This window comes from Equus quagga, chromosome 20 (assembly GCF_021613505.1).
Source record: "Equus quagga isolate Etosha38 chromosome 20, UCLA_HA_Equagga_1.0, whole genome shotgun sequence".
Lineage (NCBI taxonomy): Eukaryota > Metazoa > Chordata > Mammalia > Perissodactyla > Equidae > Equus > Equus quagga.
In genome coordinates this window covers 18,417,569-18,444,656 of record NC_060286.1, presented here as the reverse complement: position 1 = coordinate 18,444,656, position 27,088 = coordinate 18,417,569, and the positions used below count along the sequence as shown (strand labels likewise).

At 38.1% G+C, this 27,088-nt stretch overlaps 1 protein-coding gene across 2 annotated transcripts in view; it reads right to left on the bottom strand.

Moving 5' to 3' along the window:
- BBOF1 (basal body orientation factor 1) overlaps positions 1 to 27,088 on the bottom strand; it is a 61,889-nt gene that overhangs the window by 22,744 nt on the left and 12,057 nt on the right. For both annotated transcript variants that reach the window (XM_046646959.1, XM_046646960.1), the window contains exons 3-6: positions 24,573 to 24,638; positions 23,156 to 23,299; positions 8,960 to 9,040; positions 4,142 to 4,212 (exon numbers count right to left, since the gene is read on the bottom strand). In XM_046646959.1, coding sequence (XP_046502915.1) covers positions 4,142 to 4,212; positions 8,960 to 9,040; positions 23,156 to 23,299; positions 24,573 to 24,638 — 362 coding nt within the window. The remainder of the gene's footprint in view (positions 1 to 4,141; positions 4,213 to 8,959; positions 9,041 to 23,155; positions 23,300 to 24,572; positions 24,639 to 27,088) is intronic.

The window sequence follows — 27,088 nt, the reverse complement described above, 5'->3', positions numbered from 1 at the left end:
TGAGGTAGTTTCCTTCTATGCCCATTTTGTTCAGAGTTTTTATCATAAACGGCTGTTGGATCTTGTCAAATGCTTTCTCTGCATCTATTGAGATGATCATGTGGTTTTTATTCCTCAGTTTGTTGATGTGGTGTATCACGTTGATTGATTTGCGGATGTTGAACCATCCCTGTGTCCCTGGTATGAATCCCACCTGATCATGATGTATGATCCTTTAGGTGAATTGCTGAATTCTGGTTGCCAAAATTTTGTTAGAGAATTTTTGCATCTATGTTCCTCAGTGATATTGGCCTGTAGTTCTCTTTTTTCGTGGTGTCCTTGTCAGGCTTTGGTATCAGCGTGATGTTGGCCTCATAGAATGTGTTAGAAGTGTTCCATCTTCCCTAATTTTTTGGAATAGCTTGAATAGCTTGAAAAGGATAAGTATTAAATCCTCTCTGAAAGTTTGGTAGAATTCCCCAGGGAAGCCATCTGGTCCTGGGGTTTTATTCTTTGGGATGTTTTTGATTGCTGTTTCAATCTCTTTCCTTGTCTGTTCAAATTGTCTGCTTCTTCTTGAGTGAGCTTTGGGAGGTTGTAGGAGTCCAAGAATTTATCCATTTACTCTAGGTTCTCCATTTTGTTGGCATATAGTTTTTCATAGTATTCTCTTATAATCCGTTGTATTTCTGCAGAGTCTGTTGTTATTTCTCCTCGCTCATTTCTGATTTTGTTCATTTGAACTTTCTCCCTTTTTTTCTTTGTAAGTTTGGCTAGGGGTTTGTTAATTTTATTTATCTTCTCTAAGAACCAGCTCTTTGTTTCATTGATCCTTTCTACCACCTGTTTTGTTTCAATAGCATTTATTTCTGCTCTGATTTTTATTATTTCTCTCCTTCTGCTGACTTTGGGCTTTATTTGTTCTTCTTTCTCTAGTTCAGTTAGGTGTGCTTTAAGGTTGCTTATTTGGGATTTTTCTTGTTTGTTAAGATGTGACTGTATTGCAATGAATTTTCCTCTTAATACAGCTTTTGCTGTATCCCATATGAGTTGGTATGGCATGTTATCATTTTCATTTGTTTCCAGGTATTTTTTGATGTCTTCTTTAATTTCTTCAATGATCCATTGCTTGTTCAGTAGCGTATTGTTTAGTCTCCACAACCTTGTGCCTTTCTCAGCTTTTTTCTTGTAATTAATTTCTAGCCTTATAGCATTATGATCGGAGAAGATGCTTGTTATTATTTCAATTTTTTTTTAACTTGTAGAGGCTCGCCTTGTTTCCCAACATATGGTCTATCCTAGAGAATGTTCCATGTGCACTTGAGAAGAATGTGTATTCTGCTGTTTTAGGATGAAATGATCTATATATATATCTATTAAGTCCAATTGTTTTAGTTTTTTGTTTAGCTCCACTATTTCCTTGTTGATTTTCTGTCTGGATGATCTGTCCATTGATGTGAGTGGGGTGTTGAGGTCCCCTACTATTATTGTGTTGTTTTTAACATCTTCCGTTAGGTCTGTTAATAGTTGCTTTATGAACTTTGGTGCTCCTATGTTGGGTGCATAGATAGTTATAAGCGTTATTTCTTCTTGATGAAGTGTCCCTTTGATCATTATATATTGTCCCTGTGTGTCTCTCTTTACCTGCCTTATTTTGAAATCCACTTGGTCTGATATGAGAATTGCAACACCTGCTTTCTTTTGCTTGCTATTAGCTTGAAGTATCGTCCTCTACCCCTTCACTCTAAGCCTGTGTTTGCCCTTGGAGCTGAGGTGTGTTTCCTGGAGGTAACAAATTGTTGGATCTTGTTCTTTAATCCATTTTGCCACTCTGTGTCTTTTTATTGGAGAGCTCAATCCGTTTACACTGAGGGTGATTATTGATGCATGTGGACTTGATGCTGTCAATCTGTTGCTCATTATCTGGTTTTCCTGCATTACCTTTGTTTCTCATCCTGTGTGCTTTAGCCTACCCCTTGACTACTGCAATTTCTTATGCTGGGTTTCCTAGATTTTTCCTTAGTTATGTTTTGTGGCTCTGTTCCATTTTTTAGTTTAGTGGCTACCCTGAAGTTTGTGTTTAGAATCTCGTGTATAATATAGTTATTCTCTGGTGGTCTCTTACTTACTTGGCCTAGACCGATTTAGTCCCTTTGCTCTTCCCCTCCTAAATTATTATTTTCATTTCTTATTCCAACTCATGTTATGAGTTTGTACTTAGAGTGATAAGATCGTCTTTGCTTTAGTAGTTTCCTTACCTTTAGCCTAATGCTATAGTTGAATATTTGCTGTCCTATTCTGGTTCTATCTATGTGTCTCCCTACTCTGTGGTTTGTGACCCCTTTCTCCCTTTTTTCTTTTTTCAGGTATGAGAGACTTCTTGAGGATTTCTTGTAGTGGAGGACTTTTGGTTACAAATTCCCTTAACGTTTGTTTGTCTGGAAAAGATTTAATTTCTCCCTCACATCTGAAGGATATTCTTGCTGGATAGAGTATTCTTGGCTGAAGATTTTTATCTTTTAAAGTTTTGAATATGTCACTCCATTCTCTCCTAGCTTGTAAGGTTTCTGTAGAGAAATCCACTGAAAGTCTGATAGGAGTTCCTTTGTAAGTTATTTTCTTCTGTCTTGCTGTCCTGAGTATTACTTCTTTGTCTTTCATTTTTGCCATTTTTACTACTATATGCCTTACAGTAGGTCTTTTTACATTGACAAATCTAGGAGATCTGAAAGCTTCCTCTACACACATTTCTCCCTCAATCCCTAGATTTGGGAAGTTCTCTTCTATAATTTCATTAAGCACACTTTCTGCTCCATTTTCCTTTTCCATGTTCTCGGGAATTCCTATGATCCTTAAATTCTTTCTCCTCATTGAATCTGCTATCTCTCGGAAATTTTCCCATTCTTTTTAATTCTTGGTTCCCTTTCTTCCTCTGTCTGGAGACATTCAGCCTGTCTATCTTTGATTATGCTAATTTGCTCCTCTATGATGTCTACACGGGCATTCAGGGAATCCGTATTTTGTTTTATCTGGTCCATTGTGTTTTTCATCTCTAGTAATTCTCTTTGATTCTTCATTATAATTTCAATCTCTTTTGTGAAGTAACTCCAGAACTCGTTGGCTTGTTTCTCTATCTTTCTCTCCACCTCACTGAGTTTTTTGATGATAGCTACTCTGACCTCCTTTTCACTTAGTTTACCTATTTCCAAGTCCTCAAGACTTAATTCTGTGTTTTTATTGTTTTCCTTCTGGTCTGCAGCTTTTATAAATTGCTGGATGGTAGAGGGGCGGTATTTGCACATGATGGTAGAATTCGGTTGCAGTTACAGCCTGTCACCAGTAGACTGGGGTCAAGAGCTGTGCGTTCTGAGCTCTCCACCTTCAGGCAAGATGGTGGTGCCCAGCGCGGTTTGCCGGGGGGGATGGCCAGTTTCTCTCGTGCGCGCCAATCTGGATTCAGATCAGCTCTGTTCTATGGTCTCCCAGGGCCCTGGCCTGATGGGGTCCCCACACACAGAAGCTTTCCCCCATCAGTGGGTTTTCACTGCACTGGCGGCGGGAGTCCTGGACGATCCCCCGGTTGTGCAGTCCCTCCCCCGCTCCTTCCCTCACTCACGGCAGCAATCCCAGTCTCTAGGAGAGGGAGCGAAGTTCTCTCCTACACCGTTCCAGCTCCTCCAAGGGCAGCTCCAGCCTCTCCGTTCTCTGTCTTATTACTCTGTAGGACTCTGACAGTCTTGGCATTAGGGGTCATTGGTTGAAATTCAGTTTTTCCGTTTCTTTGGTTTTATTTTGGAGGGGAGAGAGTCCCAGGTCAGCTCACCCCACCATTTTGCTCCGCCTCCTCTCTATTAACCCCATTTTTAGATGAAGAAATTTAATTTCAAAAAAGTTAAGAAATCTTCCTACAGTCAGATACATGTTGAGAACCAGTCTAACTTCAAAGACCACGTTCTTAACTCCATACCATGCAACTACAGAAAGGGTAGAGAGAAAAGGGGTGAGGTCATGAAGAGAAAGAAACAGTGAGGGAAAGTAAACCAGAAAATTTGAAGAAAGCAAACCAGGAGAGAAGAGGGGAGACAGCATGATAAGAACAAAACAGACCAGCAAAGAGGTAAGAGAGGCTATTAGAAAGAAAAAGGAGGCAGGAGTCTCTTACACAACAGCTTCCTGGTGGGCTCTCTCTGCCAGCATTATTATCTTCTTTTCAGCCTCTTGTTCTAGTCGGTGCTAAAAAAGAAAATAGGCTGTTTTAATAGAGTTATATTTCTTTAAAAAAAAAAAAAAGATTTTATTTTTCCTTTTTCTTCCCAAAGCCCCCTGGTACACAGTTGTGTATTTTTAGTGGTGGGTCCTTCTAGTTGTGGCATGTGGGATGCCACCTCAGCATGGCTTGATGAGCAGTGCCATGTCTGTGCCCAGGATCTGAACCAGCAAAACCCTGGGCCGCCGAAGTGGAGCGTGCGAACTTAACCACTCAGCCATGGGGCCGGCCCCAGAGTTATATTTCTAACAACAAATTTTACACATCAAAAAGTTAAGTATTGGGGCTGGGCCAGTGGCATAGTGGTTAAGTTTGTTATGCCCTGCTTCAGCAACCCAGGTTTGCAGGTTCAGTTCCTGGGTGTGGACCTACACCACTCATCAAGCTATGCTGTGGCAGCAACCTACATACAAAGTAGAGGAAGATGGGCACAGATGTTAGCTCAGGGCCACTCTTCCTCAGCAAAAAGAGTAAGATCAGCAACAAGTGTCAGGGCCAGTATTCCTCAGCAAAAAAAAAAAAACAAAAAAAAACCTAAGTATTTATTTTATAATGCCAAATAAAATACTTCTGTCCACATGACCTGACATGAAGTACTCCAAGTACTGCTGGAGGAGCCAGCAAAGAGCATAGTGTGAACACAGGAATCTTAGGGTACCTCCCAATTTCTCCATTAAAGAAGCAACATGATACTACCCAAAGCAATCTACAGATTCAATGCAATCCCAATCAGAATCCTAATGACATTCTTCATGGAAATAGAGCAAAGAATCCTAAAATTCATATGGGGTCACCAAAGACCCCAAATTGCTAAAGCAATACTGAGAAAAAAGAACAAAGCTGGAGGTATCACAATCCCTGACTTCAAAATGTATTACAAAGCCATAGTGATCAAACAGCATGGTACTGGTACAAAAACAGACACACAGATCAATGGAATAGAACTGAAAACCTGGAAATAAAACCACACATATACTGACAGCTAATCTTCAACAAAGGTGCCAAGAACATACAATGGAAAAAAGACAGTCTCTTCAGTAAATGGTGTTGGGAAAACTGGACAGCCACATGCAAAGGAAGGAAAGTAGACCATTATCTCACACCATACACAAAAATAAACTCAAAATGGATCAAAGACTTGAAAATAAGTCCTGAAACCATAAAATTCCTGGAAGATAAGATAGGTAGTATACTCTTTGACATCGAAGTTAAAAGGATTTTTTCGAATACCATGTCTTCTCAGACAAGACAAACAAAATAAAAAATAAACAAGTGGGAGTTCATCAGACTAAAGAGCTTCTGCAAGGCAAAAGAAACTAGGATCAAAACAAAAAGAGACAACCCACCAATTGGGAGAAAATTTTTGCAAATCATATATCTGATAAGGGGTCAATCTCCATACTATATAAGGAACTCACATAACTGAAAAGCAAACAGCCTGATGAAAAAATGGACAGAGGATATGAACAGACATTTTTCCAAAGAAGATATACAGATGGACAATAAACACATGAAAAGATGTTCAACATCACTAATCATCAGGGAAATGCAAATCAAAACTACACTAAGATACTACTTTTTGCCTGTTAAAATGGCTATAATCACTAGGACTAAAAATAACAAATGTTGGAGAGGGTGTGGAGAGAAGGGAACCCTCATACATTGCTGGTGGAAATGCAAACTGGTGCAGCCACTATGGAAGTATGGGAGTATGGAGATTCCTCAAAAAACTAAAAATAGAACTACCGTATGACCCAGCTATCCCACTACTGGGTATCTACCCAAAAAACCTGAAATCAACAATCCAATGTAACATATCTACCCCTATATTAATTACAGCACTATTCACGATAGCCAAGACATGGAAACAATCCAAGTGCCCATCGACTGATGATTGGATAAAGAAGATGTGGTGTATATATATACAATGCAATACTACTCAGCCATAAAAAAAAACAAAATCATCCCATTTGCAATAACATGGATGGACCTGGAGAGAATTATGCTTAGCAAAATAAGCCAGACTGAGAAAGACAAACACCAGATAATTTCACTCATATGTGGAAATATAAACAAGCACATGGACAAAGAAAACAGTTCAGTGGTTACCAGGGGAAGGAGATCGAGGGATGGGCACAAGGGGTGAAGGGGAGCACCTATGTGGTGACAGACAAGAAATAATGTACAACCGAAATTTCACAATGATGTAAACTATTATGAACTCAAATTAAAAAAAAAAAAAAAGCATCAACATGAGGGCCAGCCCTGGAGGCCTAGTGGTTAATTTTGGCATGCTCCCCTTTGGTGGTAGTGGATGTTAGCTCAGGCGAATCTTCCTGGGGGTCGGGGGGCAAGAGAGAGAGAGCGAGCGAGAGAGAGCGAGCGAGAGAGAGAGAGAGAGAGAGAGAGAGAGGGAGAGGGAGAGGGAGAGGGGGGGGGGGGGGGGGGGGGGGGGGGGGAGAGGAGGAGGAGAAGGAGGAGGAGAATCAGCAGCAGCAGCAACATGACATATAAATAGGAAACAAAAATTCCACATCAGTATTGGGAGAAATTTCTGCTAAATACAATGAGGAAAGTTATTATTCATTCATTCAACAAATTCCTATTGAACACTAATTGTGTACCAGATTTTTTAGATGCCAGAGATTCTGTGGTGAACAAAACAGATAAGGTCCTTGTTCTCATGGGACTTATATTCTAAGATGGGACCCAAATAATAATAATAATTAAAATATACTGAGCATTTACTATGTGTCAGGCATGGTTCTAAGAGCTTTACATGTATTATTTACTTCTCACAACAATTCTATGAATTAGATACTATTATTATGCCCAAAGACAAGGACTGAGGAAACTGAGGGAAAAAGATATTAGTGACCTTCCAAAGTCGCATAGCTAGTAAGTGGCAGAGCAGGGATTCACATGCAGGCAATCTGATGTTATTCAGCCTCCCTAACAAGTAAACAAATAAGAGACTGTGATAAATACTATGAATGAAATAAATGGGGTAATGAGATAGATAGTAACTGGGGGAGGTAACTTTATATTGGGGTTTAGGGAATCTCTGAGGAAACAACGTTTGAGCGCTATAGAATAAGAATGAGCCAGAGATGAAGGAAGAGCATTCCAGAAGAGGGAATAGTATAAAAATATGCAGGTGGCTGAAACCTATACAGTGTTATAAACCAATGTTACCTCAATTAAAAAATATCTATACAGGTGGAAAAGGGCTTGATGGTTCAAAGAACAGAAAAGGACTATATGGGAAAACAAAACAAAATACCAATAACCTGAGGGAAAGCCTTTACACGATCAGGTGGAACACGCTGAGGTATGCGATGAATGAACAGGGCTTACTAGAAAGCCCATTGCCATGAACCAGCAGCAGCGGGGCTCAAACCAGCATAGGAGTGTGTTCCTAACCATGAAGTTTGTCCTAACATGGTGGGGCAGATACTGCTGTGGCTGGCCAACCCAACACTCATTCCCATCCTCCTTTTACCTTCCCAGCTTCCACTAGCAGCTAGAAAAACAAAACACTCACTTTCCCAGCATCCATTATAACATGGTGCCTGCCAATGCAATAGAGGTAAGAGGAAATCTGCTGGGAGCTTCTGGGAAAGCTTTTATGGTTTCCAGATGAAACGGACAAATACACCAGAAGCCTCCCTTCTCTCTGCCTTAAACATAGACAAATTTTGGAGCTGCATTAACCATTTTGCAACTATGAGGGAAAGGCCAGCAACCACCTACTTCCAGACATAAAAATCCTATTTATATAAGCACTGTCAGTCAGGTATTCCATACACTGACCAAGCACTTCTGACCTTTGTTTGTGGAATGCTCACTGAGTAGAAAAGAGATCAAGCATAGGGTAGAGTAGAGGGAAGAGCCAAGTGAGAGCAGCCTATTCCTGAGGACTTCCATTCCTAACAGTGCCAGTAAGCGCCAGAAGGAAAGCACAAAGATGCTGCTCCTGCCCCACTCCCAGGTTATTCGATACACAAACTGGAAACCTACAGCTACTTTTTTTTTTTTTAGATAAAATCCTTTTATCTAAATGTGATATGAGTATTTATAGGCCCCACTCTCAACTCCCTACATCTCTACCAATTTCTGAAAAGAATCTGTTCAATTCTTCCCTAAAAATAAAAAGTTAAAAAAATTAAAAGAATTAATTAAAGAAACACCATGGGGCCTCTGAAAAGATTCTGTAGACAAAAAGTGTTCCAATGCATTTCCCACAATTTGGAGAATTAACTTCACTGGCACAGAAAAATGTGGAAGTTTGTGACGTGCTACGGAACATTTTGAGCTCGCTTTTGTTAACATCCTTAGCTCAGCTTGACTAAGAGAAGACCTTATGTGTACCAGAGTGACGTCTCCAATCCCATCTCCCCTATATAATGGGGCACATGCAGCTCTACTTCCACGAGGGGAACACCAAGCTAAGGGGCATGTGTCCTGAAGCCTTGGTAAGATGACAATCCCTCTTTAGGCTTTCAAGAATCTCTAACTGGGAGGGGGAAAAAGACTAGTCACTGAGACATCTACAATAGGTTCATTTTCCCTGTTTTTTATTCTGCTATGATTTGATAACAATTTTACAATAAGATACCAAATGGAAGGTTGACAGGTCTCAGAATGCATATAAAGAGACTTACGTTTTTCTAGTACAAAAAGTATTTCTTAATTAACCTTAATACGCCATACCTTTTCTTCAAAAAACCTGCCTTCCAGTCTTCTAAGAGTCTCCTGATGTCTGCGCTCCGTGTTCCTTAAATTCTCCTTCAGCTAAAATTAAAATAACAAAAAAACAAAAACTGGTCAATAGGAAATGGGGTTGATTCCTAGAAAATTCCCAATAAAGAAACATTTTCTGTTACACATTACCTCTTAAACCTGAACAGAGAAAAACTCCTCTGTGTGTCCCTGCCTCTGAGGACCATATTTCCCACAATCTTCTATAGATTTACAAGATCCGTATTCAGCTTCTAAAAAGCCTTTCATGAATAACAGTTCTCAGAGCATTCAGACAAGTTGTTCTCATATTTTCTAAATATCTTCATTTTAAATATGTGGACTCACAGAATCATAATATTTTAGAGTTGGAAAGGACCTTAGGAGTCAGACTATACAATCTCCCACTTAATATAGGAATCCCTTCTATGAGAAAAATATCCAGAAGCAGAAGTATTACTAATTCGTCTCATTAATTCACTAAGCTGCCCTTTAATAATTCCCATATTTAGAAAAATTCTTCCTGGTATTAATCAAAAAACATATCCCTGTGATTCCCACAGCTGGAGCCTTCTATCCTCTAAAACTACACAGAATAAAAAGGACATAGCGGGGCCGACCCCATGGCCGAGTGGTTAAGTTCGTGCGCTCCGCTGTGGTGGCCCAGGGTTATGCTGGTTCGGATCCTGGGCTTGGACGTGTCACCGCTCGTCAGGCCATGTTGAGGTGGCATCCCACATGCCACAACTAGAAGGACCTGCAACTAAGATATACAACTATGTACAGGGGGGATTTGGGGGAGATAAAGCAGAAAAAAAAATGTTTAAAAAAAAGGACATAAAATTCTTGCAGGCAAAGAGAGTTGAGCTAATTTAAAGTTATGATGTTGTCTATATTTACTGGCAAGAATCAATCAGATTGAAATATGCATACTCAATCTAATATTCACGCCATAAAAAAGGCAGTAGAGAAGGGCTTTCCGTCAGACACACCAGAGTTCAAGTGCTGCCTCTCTCACTTGTCAGCTGTTTGACTCTGGGCAAGTCATTTAACTCCCTTAAGTTTCAGGATTTCCAGAAATAAAAAGAGGGAATAATAATAGCTATCTGATAGGGGTGTGCCAAGGATTAAATAACAAATAATACAAGTAAAGTACTTTGAATAGTAACCATTTAATATAAAGATTAGTTATTATTATGTCTAATATTGTCCTCCCATATACTTAACAACTTTCCTTATTGTGATCTTTGTCCTAACTATATTAAATCTCCATTTTAAATGATCTCTTTTAGATGTTCTTCTTTCTCCCTGTATTTTTAATAAAGATTTTTAAAAATGGCCTCTTACATTGTCAAAGACTTTCAAAATTAATGTAAACATACAAGTTTATGGAAATGTCTACCAATCCAGTGTGTGGGGGGATGGACCTTTCATATGGCATTGGATTCCCTCAAAAATCTATAAATAAATAAATCTTTTGAAAGTTAATTAGGCAATGCATATCAAACACCTTTAAAAGTTCATGTTTTCGAACCCACAAATACTACTTCTAAGAAGTCATCCTAAAAAGTAATTAAAGATATAGAAAAGTATTCTGTTACTTAGATGTTCATCACAGTTTATAAGAGTGAAAAATTAGGAAAAAGTCCAAATGTCCAACAATGAGGGACCAATGAATAAATCATGATACATCTACCCAAGGCAATGCCATGCACCTAGTCAAAACATTTTCTAGAAAAATAGGTAATGGCATTAAAAAATGTCCAAAATATATAAAGTGAAAAAATCAGGTTAACAAATAAGTTGTATATCATGATCTCATTTCTGTAAAAATAACATATAGGTATTTTAAAATATGTTTCTACATAGTAGAGGAAGAAAAGGAAAGACAATACACCAAAATATTAACAATGGTTATCTCTAGGTAGTGTAACTGGGGTAGAGGGGGCTTATGTTCTTTGTTTTTTATTGACTATATTTGCTGAGATGGGCATTATCACTTCGTCAAAAGAAGAAAGGCTAAAACAAATTATTGAAAATATAATAACTACAACCTACCAATGTATGCTGCTTCTGTTAATCAGGTAGATAGAAATCATTTTTTCTTTAAAATTTATGCTTTGACTATCTTTTGATAATCTAAATTTCACTAGCCTCTTTTTAATTTTATAATGAATTCTATATTCACAGTATAATTAATTTTCTTCCTTCATATATACCACCCAATTTTAAGTTAACGGGCCCCCACATCTGCCTTAATTCTCTCATATTTAGAATTCCACAAAACCACCTTATTCTTTCCCATAAACCAGTATCTTTTGCCTTTGAATTTTAAGTCTTCCTGCTCCAACAGCCTTATTTGAAAGGTCTGAAATCGATTTCTCCACTAGGTAGCAACATTGTTCTTTAAAAAAATACAAATTGCACCCTGGCCCACTAGAACATGCACAAGTGGTTCCTAATTCACTTTGATTCAGAATGTACACCTACACTTAGGAAGGCTATTGAGAGTTCCTGAAAAGTTAAGAAACTTGATTTAATCTGCAGCATATTCATATAAACCAAAACTTGATATTCCTTCCAGAAAACTTTTGTTTGTTTTTAATTGAGATTATACTGGCTTATAACATTGTGTAAATTTCAGGTGTATATTATCATATTCCAGTTTCTGTATAGACTGCATCATGTTCACCACCAATAGTCTGATTTCAATTTGTCACCATACATATGTGCCCCTTTACCCCTGACCCCACCCCTTCTCCTCTGGTAACCACTAATCTGTTCTCCTTATCAATGTGTTTATCTTCCACATATGGGTGAAATCATATGGTGTTTGTCTTTCTCTGTCTGGCTTATTTTGCTTAGCATAATACCCTCAAGGTCCATCCGTATTGTCACAAATGGCACAATTTTGTTCCACTGTGTGTGTGTGTATGTATATATATACATACATATATATATATATACATATACATCTTCTTATATATAAGATATATAAACATACATCTTCTTTATCCATTCATCAGTTGATGAGCATCTGGGTTGCTTGCACGTCTTAGCTATTGTGAATAATGTTGTGATAAACATAGGGATGCATAAATCTCTTTGAACTGTTGATTTAATGTTCTTTGGATAAATACCCAGTACTGGGATAGCTGGATCATATAGTATTTCTGTTTTTAATTTTTTGAGAAATCTCCATACTGTTTTCCATAGTGGCTGCACCAGTTTGCATTCCCACCAGCAGTGTATGAGGGTTCTCTTTTCTCCACATCCTCTCCAGCATTTGTTATTTCTTGTCTTGTTAATTAGAGCCATTCTGACAGGTATGAATGTTGGCCATCTGTATCTTCTTTGGAAAAATGTCTGTTTATATCCTCTGGCCATTTTTTGATCGGGTTGTTTGTTTTTTTGTTGTTGAAATGTATGAGTTCTTTATATATTTGGGAAATTAACCCCTTGTCAGAAATATGATTTGCAAATATTTTCTCCCAGTTGGCGGGTTGTCATTTTGTTTTGTTGTTGGCTTCCTTTGCTTTGCAGAAGGTTTTTAGTCTGATGCACTCACATATATTTTTTCTTTTGTTTCCCTTGCCTAAGTAGACATGGTATTTGAAAAGGTACTGCCAAGATGATGTCAAAGAGTATACAGTGTATTTTCTTTTAGGAGTTTTATGGTCTCAGGTCTTACATTCATCTTTAATCCATTTTGAGTTAATTTCTGTGTATGGTGTAAGATAATGGTCTACTTTCACTCTTTCGCATGTGGCTGTCCAGTTTTCCCAATACCACTTATTGAAGAGACTCCTTTCTCCATTGTATGTTCTTGGCACCTTTGTCGAGGATTAGCTGTCCATAGATGTGTGATTTTATTTTTGGGCTTTCAATTCTGTTCCATTGATCTGTGTGTCTGTTTTTGTACCAGTACCATGCTGTTTTGATTACTATAGCTTTGTAACATATTTTGAAGTCAGGGATTGTGATCCCTCCAGCTTTGTTCTTTTTTCTCAGGATTTCTTTGGTTATTCAGCATCTTTTGTTTTTCCATATAAATTTTAAGATTTTTTGTTCTGTTTCCGTGAAGAAAGTCATTGAGATTCTGATTGGGATTGCACTGAATCTGTAGATTGCTTTAGTTAATACAGACATTTTAACTATGTTTATTCTTCCAATCCATGAGCATGGAGTGTCTTTCCATTTCTTTATGTCATCATCAATTTCTTTCAATAATGTCTCTTCGTTTTCAGTGTATAGGTCTTTCACCTCCTTGGTTAAATTTATTCCTAGTTATTCTATTCTTTTTGCTGTGATTGTAAATGGGATTGTATTCTTGACTTCTCTTTCTGCTAGTTCATCATTAGTGTACAGAAATGCAGCTGATTTTTGTATGTTGATTTTGTACCCTGAAACTTTGCTGTAGTTGTTGATTATTTCTAATAGTTTTCTGGTGAATTCATTAGGGTTTTCTATATAGAGAATCATGTCATCTGCAAACAGTGAGAGTTTTACTGCTTTCTTTTCAATTTGGATGCATTTTATTTCTTTTTCTTACCTAATTGCTCTAGCTAAAACTTCTGGTACTATGTTGAATAACAGTGGCAAGACTGGGAACCCTTGTCTTGTTCCTGTTCTTAGAGGAATGGCTTTCAGTTTTTTACCATTAGGTATGATGTTGGCTGTGGGTTTGTCATATATGGGCTTTATTATGTTTAGATACTTTCCTTCTATACCCATTTTATTGAGAGTTTTTTTTTTTTTTGAGGAAGACTAGCCCTAAGCTAACATCTGCCACCAATCTTCCTCTTTTTGCTGAGGAATACTGGCCCTGAGCTAACATCTGTGCCCATCTTCCTCTATTTTATATGTGGGATGCATACCACAGTATGGCTTGTCAAGCGGTGCCATGTCCACACGAAGGATCCAAACTGGTGAACCCCCAGCTGCCAAAGCGGAACGTGCACACTTAACTGCTGTGCCACGAGGCCAGCCCCAAGAGTTTTTATCATAAATGAATGTTGAACCTTGTCAAATGTTTTCTCTGCCTCTATTGAGACAATCGTGTGATTTTCATTCCTCATTTTATTAATTTGGTGTATCATATTGATTGCTTTGTGGATGTTGAACCATCCCTGCATCCCTGGAAAAGATCCCAGTTGATCATGGTGTATGATCCTTGTAATGTATTGTTGTATTTGATTTGCTAATATTTTGTTGAGGATTTTTTTCATCTATGTTCACCAGAGACATTGTTCTATAGTTTTCCTTTTTTGTGTTGTCCTTGTCTAGTTTTGGTATCAGGGTAATGTTGGCCTTATAAAATGAGTTAGGAAACATCCAGTACTCTTCAATTTCTCATACTAATTTGAGAAGGATAGGAATTAAATCTTCTTTGAACGTTTTGTAGAATTCACCAGAAAAGCTGTCTGGTCTTGGACTTTTGTTTTTTGGGAGGTTTTCGATTACTGTTTCCATCTCTCTGCTTGTGATTGGTCTATTCCGATTCTCTATTTCTTCTTGATTCAGTTTTGGGAGGTTGTATGATTCTAAGAATTTATCCATTTCTTCTAGGTTATCAAGTTCGTTGGCATATAGCTTTTCACAGTATTCTCTTATAATCCTTTGTATTTCCGTAGTGTCTGTTGTAATTTCTCCCTATTCATTTCTGATTTTATTTGAGGCTTCTCTCTTTTTTCTTAATGAGTCTGGCTAAGGTTTTGTCAATTTTGTTTATCTTCTCAAAAAAATCAGCTCTTAGTTTCATCGATCCTTTCTATTGTTTTCCTACTCTCTATTTCGTTTATTTCTGCTCTGTTTTTTATTATTTCTTCCTTCTACTAACTTGGAGCTTTATTTGTTCTTCTTTTTCTGGTTCTTTTAGGTGTGGTGTAAGCTTGTTTGAGATTTTTCTTGCTTTTTGAGTTAGGCCTGTATTGCTATAAATTTCCCTCTTAGTACTGCTTTTGCTGCATCCTATAGGTTTTGTTATGTTGTGTTTTCATTTTCATTTGTCTCCAGGTATTTTTTCATTTCTCCTTTGATTTCTTCATTGATCCAATAATTGTTCAGTAGCATGTTGTTTAGTCTCCACATATCTGTGATTTTCCCAGCTATTTTCTGGTAGTTGATTTCTAGTTTCACAACATTGTAGTTGGAAAAGATGGTTGATATGATTTCTATTTCTTAAATTTATTGAGGCTTGCCTTGCTTCCCAACATATGGTCTATCTTTGAGCATGTTCTATGTGCACTTGAGAAGAATGTGTATGCTACTGTTTTTGGATGCAACGTTCCATATGTATCTTTTAAGTCCATTTAGTCTAGTGTTTCACTTAAGGTTACTGTTTCCTTGTTGACTTTCTGTGTGGATGATCTATCCATTGACGTAAGTGGGGTTTTAAGGTCCCCTACTATTACTGTGTTGCAATTCTCTCTTTATTTCTCTTCAATTTCTCCCTTCAGTTCTGTTAATAATTGCTTTATATACTTTGGTGCTCCTGTATTAGGTGCACGTATATTAATAAGTGTTATGTCTTCTTGATGGAATGTCCCTTTTATCATTATATAATACCTATCTTTGTCTCTCATTATCTTTTTTATCTTGAAATCTCCTTTGTCTGTTATAAGTATGGCTCCACCCACTTTCTTTTGCTTTCCATTTTCTTGGAGTATCATCTTCCTTCCCTTCACTTTGAGCCTATGTTTGTCTTTAGAGCTGAGATGTGTTTCCTGGAGGCAGCTTATTGTTGGGTCTTGTTTTTTAATCCATCCAGCCACTCTGTGTTTTTTGATTGGTAAGTTCAATCCATTTACATTTAGAGTGATTTACTGATATATGAGGACTTAACATTGCCATTTTATCTTTTGTTTTCCAATTATTCTATATTTCCATTGTTTCTTTTTCCTTATATTTCTGCCTGCCATTTCTGTTTTGTGGTTTTCTATGATTGTTTTCTCAGTTTTCTCTTTATTTATGATTTGTTACTCTGCTCGGATTTTTTGTTTCTTGGTTACCATGAGGTTTGTATAAAGGATCTCATAGACGAGATAGTCCCTTTTCTGATAGCCTCTTATCTCCATTAACCTATGCAGGTTCTATCCCTTTCCCTTCTCCTTCTATATTTTTGTTATCACAAATTATTCTTTTTTGTGTTGTGAGTTTGTGACCTAATTTGTTTATAGTTATTTTTTAATGTTTCCTTTCCCTTTATCCTTTATGTTATAATTGTTTGCTAACCTATTCTGAAATAGAGCTGCAATTTTCTAATTTTGTCTGTCTATTTATCTCCTTGCTAAAAGCTTTGTAAACATTTGCCTTTTTGTTTCAGGTAGGAGGGCTCCCTTCAACATTATTGTAAAGTAGGTCTGGGGCAATGAACTCCCTCAGCTTTTGTTTTTCTGGGAAAACTCTTATTTCTCCATCATATCTGAAGGACAGTTTCACTGGATAGAGTATTCTTGGCTGATAGTTTTTGTCTTTCAGTATTTTGAATATATCATTCTACTCTCTTCTAGCCTATAAGGTTTCTGCTGAGAAATCCACTGAAAGCCTGGTGGCGGCTCCTTTGGAGGTTATTTTCTTCTGTCTTGCTGCCTTTAATATTTTTTCTTTGTCACTGACTTTTGACAGTTTTAATATTATATGTCTTGGAGAAGGTCTTTTTGCATTGAGGTAATTAGGAGTTCTATTAGCTTCATGTACTTGCATGTCCAGTTATTTCCCCAGGTTTGGGAAGTTCTCAGCTATTATTTCTTTGAATAAGCTCTCTGCTCCTTTCTCCCTCTCTTCCTCCTCTAGAATATCTATAATCCTTATGGTACTTTTCCTAAGTGATGTTTCCCTCTCTCTCTCTTTTTTTTTTTTTGGTGAGGAAGATTGGCCCTGAGCTAACATCTGTTTCCAATCTTCCTCTTTTTGCTTGAGGAAAATTGTTCCTGAGCTAACATCTGTGCCAATCTTCCTCTGTTTTGTATGTGGGATGCCACCACAGCATGGCTTGATGAGTGGTGTGTAGGTCCACACTCGGGATCCAAACCCATGAACCCTGGGCCACCAAAGCAGAGCACGCAAACTTAACTGCCACATCACTAGGCTGGCCCTTGAGTTGGATATTTCTTGAAGAATTTCTCCATTTTTAAAAAAATCTTAGTTCTCTGTCCTCCTTCATCTGAGTCATTTCTATGTTTCTATCTTTGAGCTCATTAATTCTCTCCTCCAGAAGGTCTACTCTATTTTTAATGCTTTCTACATTATCTTTTATCTCATTAATTGTGTTCTTTATATCCAGAATTTCTGTTTGTTTTTTTTGTTTGTTTGTTTGTTTTGGAGCTTCAATCTTTTTGGCAAAGTATTTCTTCTGTTCATTAATTTTATTCCTGAGCTCACTGAATTGTTTTCTGAGTTTTCTTGTAATTCATTGTTTCTTTATGACAGCTATTTTGAATTCTCCATCAGTTAGATTGCAATTTTCTATGACTTCAGATTTGGTTTCTGGAGAGTTGTCATTTTCCTTCTGTTCTGCCATATTACTCTAGTTCATGGTGTTTGATGAACTGATCCTCTGCTGGCACATCTGTGGTAGAAATCACCTTCTCTTATTTGGATATGGCTTTGGTTACTTTGCTTCTGGTTGCTTGGGTCTCATATTCCTCCACTGGCTCTCCATGGACTCAGATGCTGTTGTCCTGTGCGCCATCTGTACAGCTGTTCCCCAGTTGTCTGGGGGTGCTGGTTGCACCACTGCTGGGGTGCTGGGTTCATAGGTGTCACTGTCACTCATGGAGGCCCAGGGACCCAAGGACTTGTATGCAGCCACCACTGCTGGTGGAGTTGGTGTCAGGGGTACTACCACTGGGGGCTGGGTGCTCCCGCCTTGCCTGCTTTCAGTTATGTGGGTCGGGCCACTGCTGCTACCACCATTCTACTGACAGTTGTGGGGTGGGGCTACCACTGGCTGCCGCCACCACCCCTCAGGTATTCATGCATGCACAGGACCACTGCCACCCCACAGGCATTTGGGTGCACGGGGCAGGGCTACCCTCACCTCCACTCTCAGTCATGTGGGCTGCTGTATGAGGATCTGCACCCTGGACTGCTGCCACAGGAGGTCAGGGAGAGGGCTGCTCCCGTAGTTCCACTGCTTTCTGGGAGTCCAGTCCATCCACCTTCAGATGTAAAGCTCCCTGGATCTCTTAGGTATCCTGTTGTGCTGTGTAGGGAATCCTCTGTTGGCCAATGGATGTCTGTTTGGTTGTAATTTAGAGGGGAGAGACAAAGGGAACCTCTTACTCTGCCATGATGCTGATGTCTAGAAAACTTTTTTTTCAGCTTTATTGAGGTATAATCGACAAATAAAATTGTAAGGTATTTAAGTGTACATCATGATGATTTGATATACATAACATTGTGAAAGGATTCTTCCCATCTGGTTAACAGAAAACTTGATACGCCTTCAATTATACTTTTAATGAGGAAGATCCACTCAGCATTTAACAAAGATCTACTGAGCATGGCTTGTATCTTGTATTTCGATGAGTACAAAGGACAACCCTGTTCATGCCTCAAAGCATTTACAATCTTTAAAATTTCTAAATTATTACTTTAAAAATATCGTTTATTTTTATTTTTTTCCAGTTTTGAGATACAACTAATATATAACATTGCGTACTTTTTTTTTAGTTTTTTTTTAGTTTTGAAAACAATTATTTTTGACGTTAAAAATGTAAATGTAAAAAGCATACAGTGAAATGTGATAAATGTATAAACCGTTGTAACTGTGAGCCAGACGAATGTATAGAACATTTCCATCAACCCAGGAAACTTCCTTTCAAATTTTCTCAGAGGGAACCACTCTTCTGTTCTGACACTTCATGGAAGTCGACTTCTACAGGAGTATCAGAAAGGTACCTTAAAAGAGATATGTTTTAGGAGTTGAAAAGCATTTTTTTGATAGGCATCTTTTGCTGAACGTACTGTTTGGGGGGATTATGCATGTTAATGCCTCATCTGTAGTTTGGTTGTTTTTACTGTGGAGTATTAATCCCTTATATGAATATACAATGGTGTGTATATCACTTCTCCTGCCCGTGGACATTTGGATTTTGTCCAGTTTTTGCCACACTGTGTACGTTTTTAAGAGGTGCAATGTGTTGATTTGATACACTCTTATATTACAAAACGATTACCACCATAGCATTAGCTAACACCTCCATATTGTCACATAATTCCATTTCTTTTTTGTGGTGAAAACATTTAAGATCTACTCTGTTAGCAACTTTCAGGTATATAATACACTATTATTAGCTACAATCACCATGCTATATATTAGATTCTCCGGAACTTGTCAGTCTTATGACTGGAAGTTTGTACCCTTTGACCAATATCTCCCCATTTCCCCCTCCCCACAGCCCAGGTAACTGCCACTCTATTCTTTGTTTCTCTGTGTTTGGCTTTTTTTAGATTTCACATATAAGTGATATGATACAGTATTTGTCTTTCTCTGTGTGGCTTACTTCACTTAGCATAATGCCCTCAAGTTTTATCCAAGTTGCTGCAAATGCCAGGAAGAAAATTATTACTTTTAAACAGGACTCTGGGCAAAGGCCTCAGGGAAAACATGTATTTGAGCTGAGCCTTTGAAGGATAGGTGAATTTTTTTTTCTGCTTTTTCTCCCCAAGTCCCCCCAGTACATAGTTGTAGTTTATAGTTGTGGGTTCTTCTAGTTGTGGCATGTGGGACGCTGCCCCAGTGTTGGCTGACGAGCAGTGCCATGTTCGCACCCAGGATCTGAACCAGTGAAACCCTCGGGCGCCAAAGTGGAGTGAGCAAATTTAACCACTCAGCCGCGGGACCGGCCCCCAGGATTGGTAAAATTTTAATGGACAAAGATCTGTCCATTAAAGTATATGGAGTATATCCCCAACAGAAAAAGCAGTGTGAACAAAGTAAGAAAAGTAGAAAAGACTTCAGGGATGAGTGAATACCCAGTTTGGGTGGATTAAAGGGGGTGTGCATGGGGAGATAGTAAAAGGAGATAAAAACCTACCAAAGTAGATGTAGGGTCTTGACTTTCACACTAAGGCATCTGGACAATCTTCTGTTTACAGTGGAGAAATAGTAAAGAAGATTCTTGAGGGAGGTGATCAGAACTGTGATATTTTAAGATTATTCTTGCAGCAGTGTGTACTTTGGACTGAAGTTGTGTGGTGATTTTAAAATATGTCCACAACTTCTTTGACAATCCTCCCTTCAAATGATGGAACCTAATTCCCCATCCTTAGAATGTGAGCCAGACTTAGGAATTCACTTCTAGCTAATAGAATATGACAGAAGTAATGCTATGTGATTTCCAAGGCTAGTTCAAGAAAAGGATAGTTTCTGTCTGACTTCCTCTTGGATTACTCACTCTTGGTAAAATCATCCATCAAGTTGTGAGGACACTCAGGCAGCTTACGAAGAGGCTCGTGTGGGAAGAAGTTGAGGGCTCCCAGTAACAACCAGCACCAACTTGCCAACAGCCATGCAAGCTGGCATCTTGGAAGCAGATCCTCAAGCTCCAATCAAGCCTTCAGATGACTCTAGCCCTGGCTGATATCTTGAATGCAATCTCAAGAGAGACCTTGAGCCAGAACTGCCCAGCTAAACTGCTCACGAATTCCTGACCCACAGAAATTGTGCTTTTAACAAGTGTTTATTATTGTGTTAAGCTATTAGATTTGGGGGTAATTTGTTCTGCAGTAGTAGGTAATTAATGCAAGTGAAGAAGAGAAGAAGCCAGACTAAAGGTGTTAGACAGGGATTCAGGACTCTAGGATTCTGCTGCCAGCTCTACATTTACCATGGAAGTCACTTAACATCTTTGTGCCTCAGTTTTCCTCATCTGTAGAATGGCTTAAATAGGCCCTAAAGTTTCTTCCAGGGCCAAGATTCTGTGAATTCTATGAAAGGTTTTAGTTTTATATAGTTGCCTTATATCACTCATTTACCAAATTTTATTGTTAAGTACTAGTCTAGGAACTAGTGAGCAGTGACAAGTACACACACAAGCAGATGACTTGGCTCCTTTTATTATCCTTAGTTTATGAAGATTAAAGAAGAAAACAAACATAAAATAACTAGAGAAGACAGTTATAGAACTACTATTTTTAAGGACATTAAAGGGCTTGAAACTCAGAAGAGGAGAGAGTTCCCCAGAAAATACTGCAAAGGAATTTGTATAATAGTGAGCTAGGGAAATTAAGAACAATTTTAAAGCAACAGTTACAAAGCAACAAGTAATCAAGTTCATGAACAAAGTTAGCTTCACGGGAAGGTTTTGGGATAACTATGAAATTATGATAGGAAGAGTTAAACCAAATTCCTTCCAAGCTAAGAAAGTGTCTTCCCACTCTCCACCTTGCCTGAAATGTGCCAACTCATTTATTTAAATGAGCTTCTAAGAGTCCTCTATTAATATTTTTAAAGGTATGTGATCATGACAGTAATAAAAACATTAGAAACTACTATGCTACCACTCTTACTAGGGATTAGTAGGAGCCAACGTGCTAAGTATTTTACACACATTACGTTATTCAATCCACATCTCTGAGAGGAGGCAGGTGATATTATAGCCACATTTTACAAATGAGGAGTCTGAGAATCAGAGATGTTAACAGAGTATCCAAGGCCACACAGCTATCAGCTACAGAGCCAGGACATAAAGTTCATGATCTCAACCACCACATTATCTTATCTACCTTATTCGTTTCTCATATACTCCTTCAATCTGGAAGTTAGCTAAATGGTAAACAGAAACAGGATACAGGAAGTTTGGTTTCCCAGAAAAGCTTACTCCTGCTAATTAGGGCTGTGGGTTGCCAGAAAAGTGCTTGAGGGAGACTGCACGCTTGGAGGACACACCATGATTGAGAATGAGAGGCACTAAACGGGATAGAGGAAGGGCCTTAAATAATATTAATTGTAATAAAAATAATTTTAGCAGGAGTAATAACAGCATCAGGATAAGCAACAGCAGGTGGTATTTGTCACACAGTGCTAAACATTAAAAACATTTTATTTATTCTTCCCAATGTCCCTTTGAAGTTGGTACTATTATTCTCATCTCCATGTTCCAGACAAGGAAATTTAACAGGCTATCCAAGTAGTGAAGACAGTATTTATTGTCTGGCAGTCTGACTTCAGAGCACCAACTTTTAACGCTACACTACATGCTATATGGTTATTCTTGGTGGCAATACTACTTCTATTACTAGTCCTACTACAAATACAGTATTCATGTATATTCAGTGGTGTGTGAGAGCCAGCTCCTACCAGGAATTTTGCTAGTAGGTTGTTAAAGCATTGGTAGCTTGAAATTGGCCATAATAAAAGCATTTACACCAAGGAAATCAGCAAAGGATACAAATTAGGACTTTTTTTTGCAGAGAGCTACACACTGCTGTTAATATAATTCTCACTATGTGATATACACTATTTTAAGCACTTTACATATATGAATTCATTTAATCCTTACAACAACCCTATGAGACACTAAACATTACTATCCTCATTTTACATGAGGAAACCAAGGTATAGAGAGGTTAAGTAACTTGTTCAAATTCATAAAGCTGATTTCAGCGACCTGTGCTCAGCACTCATCTGTGCCCTTTATTGCATTATAATTAATACAATAAAACTATATTCTGAGCTAAGGGAATGGAAAGTAAGAGAGCACAGCAAGGTCAGAGAAACTTTCTGAAAGTACTCAGTCTTCCTCAACCCACCCACCCCTACCCAGAGAACCTTCCAAAATTTTCTACAATTATCATTCATCAGTCTAAACATATTTTCCTTTAAGATTCTGCTAATTTGCCCCTAACGTTTTCCAAAAACCGTACTTTGTTTCTTATTGGAGTCAGTCCAAAGGTTTTACTGCTGATAAATGTGGGGAGGGTGTGTTGACTAAAATTTGGTGAATTTACAAAGAAATAATGCTCAGAAAAAAAAAAGTCTAACCATCAAGACCTTTTGCATCCAGTCCTAAACTGATATGTCTTACCCTTTTTTCCTCAAAAAAAGCTCTAAAATGTCAGAGTCCTTTACCATCTCCTGGGAATAAATGTTTATGAAGGCTTTTGCAGATGTATGTAGTTAATTGTAATCTCCTTTTTTTTTAGAAAAAGAAAAAAACTCACATCATCTAATTCTTTCTCCACTTGGATTTTTCTCTTCTGGAATTGTTTTACTGTTTTCAGCTCTGTCTGAATCATGCTAATTTCTCTGGCTTTTTGATGGAACTGTCCCTCCAGCTCACTTATTTGCACAGTGTACTTTTGTTCCTGTATGCAAAAAAACCCAGGTAAATGAGTTAGGAAAAAGAAAAGAAGTCCCACAGAGTTATGTTCCATTTGAAGCCTTAAGCCATTTGTCTATCTTCTTTGAAGAAATGTTCCCTTTTTATTTTTGCATAAAGTTCTAATTTTTGTTAAAAGATACCAAATGCCTTGAATAAGAAAAAAATTCTACAATGAGCTGATCTTGTATAGAAAATTTATTATTATTTATTGAAAAGAGGTATGAGAAGTCTAAACAAATCTTTAATCCGTAAGAAAGATAAATAACATCCTTGACCCTAAGTTGAAATTAGCAAGCTTAAGAGACAAAGGAAGGGTCAATATCTCTAATAAAGAAAGAAGGAAAGAGGTGCCAGCCTCGTGGGCTAGTGGTTAAGTCCAGTGTGCTCCTCTTTGGCAGCCTGGGTTTGTTTTCTGGGCATGGACCTACACCACTCACTGGTGCTCATGCTGAGGTGGTGACTCACATATGAAAAACAGAGGAAGATTGGCACAGATCATTAGCTCAGGGTGAATCTTCCTCAAGCAAAAAGAGGAGGATTGGCAACAGATGTTAGCTCAGGGTGAATCGTTCCCTGCTTAAAAAAAAAAAAAAAAAAAGGAACCGGGATTTTTAGTGAGGGAGAAAGAAGACATAGATAAAGTTAAGTAAAAACCTTGTATTCCTGCATCTGAATTGGAAGTATTAGTATGGGCTCATGATATATTTTATGGTATATTTCAATCTTTAAAAATATATGTATTTCCTAACTCTGTCCACTGAAAAGTCCTAGAAAGAATGACAAACTCAGGATCAGTAAGGACCACTAATACCAGATGATTTTCTAAAATAACATATTTTTATGTTATTTTTGAGCTTCTATACAATCAAGTGAACGAGCTTTAAGGTTGCTGAGCTGCTCATAGGACCTATTCACCTATTCTCATTGTTTCTTTTTCTTTTTTTTTTAAGATTGGCACCTGAGCTAACATCTGTTGCCAATCTTTTTTCTTTTTATCTTTCTCCCTGAAGCCCCCCAGTACCTAGTTGTATATTCTAGTTGTAGGTGCTTCTAGTTGTGGTATGTGGGACGCTGCCTCAGCATGGCTTGATGAGTGGTACTAGGTCTGCTCGCAGGATCTGAAGCAGTGAAACCCTGGGCCACCAAAGTCAACCACCCAGCCACGAGGCCGGCCCCTCTCATTGTGTCTTAAAACATGAGCTTGCCAGAAACCTGACCACCCAGTAAGTGGAGTATTAGTGCACATAGATACTCACCAATTTTTCCTTCTCCTCTTGGGCTTTTTCCTTCGTTTCGTTCAACTGCTGCTTCAGTTTTTCAATCTGTAGAAGACAGAAATACAGAGTCAGGAAGGTAAAGAAATTGCTCTCTCTCCTACCTTTATTAAGTAGCCTAATTTTCACATGATATTAAAACCACTGGGGTTGGAGAGGTGGAGTAAGGTGAGAAGAGGACAAGAGGGGAGATACTCCATACTCTTAACCCTTTTATTGCCAGGTTCCAAAACCTGGCTACCATCAGAATTACCTGGGTAACACAACATTAAATTTACCATCTTAACCATTTTTAAGGGTACAGTTCAGTAGTAAGTATATTCACATTGTTGTGCAACAGATCTATAACTTTCATCTTGCAAAACTGAAACTTTATATTCATAAAACACTAATTCCTTCTCCTACCTACTCCCAGTCCTTGGCAACCACTCTTCTACTTTCTGTTTCTACGATTTTAATTATTTTAGATGCTTTGTATGAGTAGAATCATATAGCATTTGTCCTTTTGTAACTGGCTTTTTTCACTTAGCAAAATATCCTTGAGATTCATCCATGTTGTAGCATGTGAGAGGATTTCCTTCTTTTTAAAGGCTACATAATATTCCTTTCACATATATACCACATTTTATTTACCCATTCACCCATCAATGGACATTTGGGTTGCTTCCACCTCTTGGCTATGTGAATAATATTTCAACAAACATAGGTGTTCAAATATCTCTTCAAGATCCTGCTTTAAATTCTATTGGAGAAGCCAGCCTTGTGACACAGTGGTTAAGTTTGGCACGCTCCACTTAGGCAGCCCAGGGTTGTGGGTTCACATCCTGGGCATAGATCTATACTTGTCAGCCATGCTGTGGTGGCAACCCACACATAAAGTGGAGGAAGACTGGCACAGATGTTAGCTCAGGGATAATATTCCTCAGCAAAAAAATAAAAATAAACAAACAAATTCTACTGGAAATATACCCCAAAGTGAGATTCCTGGATCATATGGTAATTCTATTTTTAATTTTTTGAAGAACCTCATACTGTTTTCCATAATGGTTACACCATTTTACATTTCCACCAACAATGCACAAGTGTTCCAATTTCTCTGCATCCTCGCCAACACTTGCTACTTCTGTTTTTCTGATAGTAGCCATCTTAATGGATGTGAAGTGATATCTCACTGTAGTTTTGATTTGCATTTCTCTTATCTGGGTAACTTTTTTAAAGAAAAGTTTAAAGGGCCAGCCAGTCGTGTAGTGGTTAAGTTCGTGTACTCCACTCTGGCAGTCCAGGGTTCACGGGTTTGGATCCTGGGTGTGGACCTACACACAGCTCATCAAGCCATGCTGTGGTGGCATCCCACATACAAAATAGAAAACTGGCACAGATGTTAGCTCAGTGACAATCTTCCTTAAGCAAAAAGAGGAATATTGGCAATAGATGTTAGCTCAGGGCCAATCTTCCTCACACACACAAAAAAAGTTTCAAGAAGAGTACAAAGAGTTCTCATATGAGCTTCACTCAATTTTGCCACATTTGCTTTCCCTCTCTCTATGTACAGTCATGCATTGTTTAATGACAGGGACATGTTCTGAAAAATGCATCTTTAGGTGATTTTGCCATTGTGCAAATATCTGAGTGTACTGAAAGGGAACAAAATTTGCCACCCCAAAACATGTCTCTTTAATATGAGGATTATTTTAGGCTATTTTAAAGAAACAGAAGACTCGGAAAGTTTTTCTTGTTACCTCCCCCTTAACTGCCTAAAAGAATTCAGTTAAAAAAAACCTGTCTCAGGAAGTGAGCTATCACTCTAGTATGTGAACTAACTGGTAGGCAGGGAGAAACCTAGAAAAGCGTTTGTTAGGCTCTCCTCTGTATTCTTCTGTTTCTGTGTCGCCACTTATTTTCCAAACATTTGTTCCCTTTCACCTACCTGTGAATTGCCCTCCTTCCCTTTAAAGTCCCTGACTCTCCCCACCCCTAAGCTCTTTTGTCTTTAGCTGAGGATGGTATTTAAGGTGAGGGCTTTGGGCATTTTGGCGAGTTACTTGGTTTTCTTGGGTTTCTTCCACATATACATGTTATTAAACTTTTGTTTTTCTCCTGTTAATCTGTCTCATGTCAATTTAATTTTTAGACTAGCCAGAAGAACCTAGAAGGGTAGATGACAATGATTTCCCCCCTACAGTACTTACACAAACCTAGATGGTATAGCCTACTACATACCTACATACCTACTACACACATAGGCTATATGGTACTAATCTTATGGGACCACTCTGGTATACGCAGTCCATCATTGACTGAAATGTCATTAGGTGGTGCATGTATATGTGGAAAGATCTATCTAAATATATATATATATATATATATATATATAAATATATATATATATACACACACACACACACACACATATGATATAGATTTTTTTTACATTGTTTTTTCTAGAACAGTCTTTGTCTTTTATGATATCAACATTTTTGAAGAATACCAGCCACGGT